Source organism: Drosophila elegans, unplaced genomic scaffold (genome assembly GCF_018152505.1).
Source record: "Drosophila elegans isolate 14027-0461.03 unplaced genomic scaffold, ASM1815250v1 contig_208, whole genome shotgun sequence".
Classification (NCBI taxonomy): Eukaryota; Metazoa; Arthropoda; class Insecta; order Diptera; family Drosophilidae; genus Drosophila; species Drosophila elegans.
This window is the reverse complement of record NW_024545578.1, coordinates 6,369,827-6,373,498: the sequence shown is the minus strand read 5'-3', so window position 1 is coordinate 6,373,498 and position 3,672 is coordinate 6,369,827. Positions and strand designations below refer to the sequence as shown.

General features: G+C 36.1%; 1 protein-coding gene across 1 annotated transcript; it reads left to right on the top strand.

Annotated features, from left to right (window-relative positions):
• The first annotated feature begins 949 nt into the window (after nucleotides 1-949).
• Nucleotides 950-2,540, top strand: LOC108145723 (accessory gland protein Acp76A). Its single transcript, XM_017271286.1, has 2 exons — nucleotides 950-1,925; nucleotides 1,991-2,540. The coding sequence occupies exons 1-2, from the start codon at nucleotides 950-952 to the stop codon at nucleotides 2,158-2,160; spliced, it is 1,146 nt and encodes a 381-aa protein (XP_017126775.1). The 3' UTR covers nucleotides 2,161-2,540.
• The last annotated feature ends 1,132 nt before the right edge of the window (nucleotides 2,541-3,672 follow it).

Here is a 3,672-nt window from a genome sequence, read left to right as displayed (position 1 = left end):
ATTTTCAAAATGTTTAGATACATACTTTTCAATGCAAGACATATTTTTATTTGTCTAATATCAACTGGGTTTAAAATATTAAATATTAATATTTAATATTATTAATATTAAAATAAGATGATTTATTTAAACTCGAAATATTTTATATATTTAACTAACTACAAACTATATGTTGCCGTTATCTGCGCATGCGTGAGTCCTTTTCGTTGGCTGGAGCAACCAACGTGTCGTATGAGTTATGGCAATCGAATGGGCACACGTGTGGCCACTAGCCCAATGGCCAGTAAATCAAACTTTTTGGCAGGGCGTGTAAACAGTGTTATAAATCAGAAAACCGCAAGGCACCCACCAGGCAGCGACCATATTGTCCATGGACGAAGTCATAGTCATACAGCTGGCTGAAGTCTGAAGTCGGAGGACTGCGCCCACGCAGACGTGAAAATCTGGAGGCGAATTGGAATGCGTCAGGATGCAAGTGACGCATGAGGCGATTAACATATGAGTGGCTCGGTGGGGTGAGTGGATAGCACATTCAGTTGGATGGAGTGCGTGTCTAAGACTTAAAACTCCCACCGCCTAACATGAGAATTTAATTAAAACCAAACACTGCATGAGCAAGATATGTTTTGCAATGCTGTTGTTTTCTAAAACATATTGTGGTTATTTTTTGGTTTTCAAGAGATAATAAAACAACTGTCTATTATTTATATTATTTATTATATTATTGCTCACAAAGAAAATACATATAGTTTTGCAAAAGTACAATATACACTTTTTATTTTATGTATAACCATTAGATAATAGTGTCTAAATCCGTGTTATTTCAATTTTATTCGTCTTCCATGAGCCAATTTTTTAATATTATCCGTGACAGTTGAAATTTGTTCCTATATTACAATCCATTTACTTAAATATCATACCCCTTGAAGTCTTATTTAGTTTGTGAAAAATGGCCAAGCTTCAATTAGCTTTCTCAGTGCTGTGCGTTTTGCTGTATTTTTGTGCAGCTCAGTCACAAAACCGTTCGCTTCTACTGTTTAAGGAAATCGGAAGTCAGACTGAAAGGAATTATATACTATTTTTGTTTGATATTGAAATGATTCTATTTAAAATCTATGCCGGCAAAGCGAGTTTAAATGATGCGAAACTAAGTCGAGATTTGATTACTGGATTGGGAAACTCTGAAGTAAAAAAAGAAATGCAAGCACTAGCCAGTAGATTTAGAAAAGCATCAAGGGCGAAATTCTGGATGGCCAATAGAGTGTTCGTGCCTCAGGAAGACCCGCTTTCAAAGAAAATATCAATGATATTCTCCTTGCTGATGGCAAGTGCCAGGAAGCATGATTACGCCAAGGATATCAAAACCGCACGCACTGTTAACCAGTGGGTGTTGGATAATGTGGATAGGGTATTGACCGACTATGCAAAAGACAAAAGGGAGAAAAGAGCTAAGCAATTGGTAGCCCTCAGTGGAATGTCACTAACTCCCCAATGGAGTATTCGTTTCAAATCACAGGTCAACAGATACTTTGCAGGCAGATCAAAAGCGCCAATATGCGTGCCCATGATGCACTCTTTACTCAAAATGGAAACAATGTCCACGGACGAGGCCAAAGGTATATTCATCAAATTCGAAACCACAGACATTGGCATTTTGTTTCTTCTCCCGCGAAAGGGTGTAACTTGCCAGAATGTATTGGACAATTTGGGCACCCAGATTAGGGCTGAACTGGACGATCCCATAGATGTTAATCTAATGATACCCATATTCAAGGCGGAATTTGAATCGGACATCAGTTCGAAGTTAGCAAAAATAAATATGGCTAAGGTGTTCAATGGTACGCAGTTTTATTTGGAGTCTAACATGAAAATCGATGAGTTTATGCAAAAAACTAAGGTCGAAATTAGACCCAGGAACATTTTAAGTAAGCCACATATTTTTTAATGAACCTCTGATGCAATTTTTAACAATTTTTAAACTTTTCTCTAGCTAAAGTGAATGATATTAATATGCAGAATATAACAACATTCGAACTTAATCGTCCATTTGTCTTTGTCATTAAGGATAAAGATTATATTTACGCAGTTGGTCGAATTGATGACATGGATGGACTGGCTTCTACAGGGAATTGTTCAAAGAAGTATTCCGATTTGGACTAATCGCGGAATATGTTAAAACTAATAATAATACAATTAATCCATATCTGAAATCATTCTATAATATTACATTTTCAAATTCATATATTACTTGCAAAATACAATGTTTTATTCTCTCATAACGTAAAATGTATTATATTTTCAAGACAACAAATGTCATTTGAGTTATGTATACCTACAATTATTAATTTTTTATATTTTTAAATTTAACTGATGACAAACTTTTGTTGTATTTAAGACATTGGCCTAAATGATGGAATATTCTTCACAGTTAAACATATCTTTTTTAGTTGCCAAACATTGCCCAGCAGATCAGTTTTTATTAATAAATAGATTTGTTCCCAATTTTTATTTGATTACAAATTCAGTGTTTGAATATAATAAAAAACCGAGAGATGTGCGACAAAGAAAAACTTTGATAGCTCAAAAAATGAGGCAGTAATTCGAAATTGAGTTTGGCCGGAGACAGACGAATGGATCGGCTGATGAATATGGATATTCCGTCTGGAAATGGAACCGGGTTCTCGATGGGATGCGATGGAATGGAATGGGATGGGATGGGAATGAGTGCATACAGAGTGTTCGTTGAGTGATGTGCGCATGGATAATGAAGCAATGACGGCATGAATGACTGAATGAGGCGGCAACCTCTATAAGATCGTCTTCGGAGGAGGAGGAGAATTGAGGAGGCTTCTCTCAAAGGGGCAGCCGCCGATGCACGACTCCGCCAGCGACTGCGACTTGAGCTCCGCTTGCGGCTTGAGCGTTTAATTAAAAGGCAACAAAGAAGACAAAATAAAGCGAAAAAAAAACACGAAATAAAGGAAAAAATATATATAAAGAAAAAAGGCGGCAACTGAGGCGTCGGCCAGCAGTTGATCATTATCAGATACGGCAGCGTAGATAATGCAAGATACAATCGGGGAGTTGGGGCAGTTTGTTGGGCACTAGATGCTTTTAATAATGATTTTTATTTTTAGCCTGGCCCCAAAAGTAATACCCCAACCCCTCCACTTTATGCCAGCTGTCTGTAATTTACGAGTGGAGCACAGAATAAATGGAAAACTTTATTTTGGTCAATAGCGTGTGGTAAATAAATGAAAATGCTTAAATTATTATTTATTCGCCTGCGGTGCGACCAAGGCGGCACTTTATGATTTTTCTATGTTGTGTGTTGCAAGATTTGATTATTTATTTTGGTAAATATTGCTCAAAAGGTTTAATTAAATATGAGTGGGGCGTGATCTAATCAAGAGGTAATGCAGGTGGGTATTTATTTCATAATTTAGTTAGTTAGCTAATAACTAAAATCTTTTTGTATTTGTTCACGAAAGAACTCATGGCATTTTATGTATGTATGCTGCATTTACAAATTCACAAAAATAAGTAGATATGTAAATAAACGAGAAATTCTCTTCCTGGAATTGACATTAAAGAAAATATCTTCTTTGGATATTTGAGATATGTAAAGTTGCTTCAAAGAAGCTTCTTCCTTCAGAAGAATTTCCTTAGATC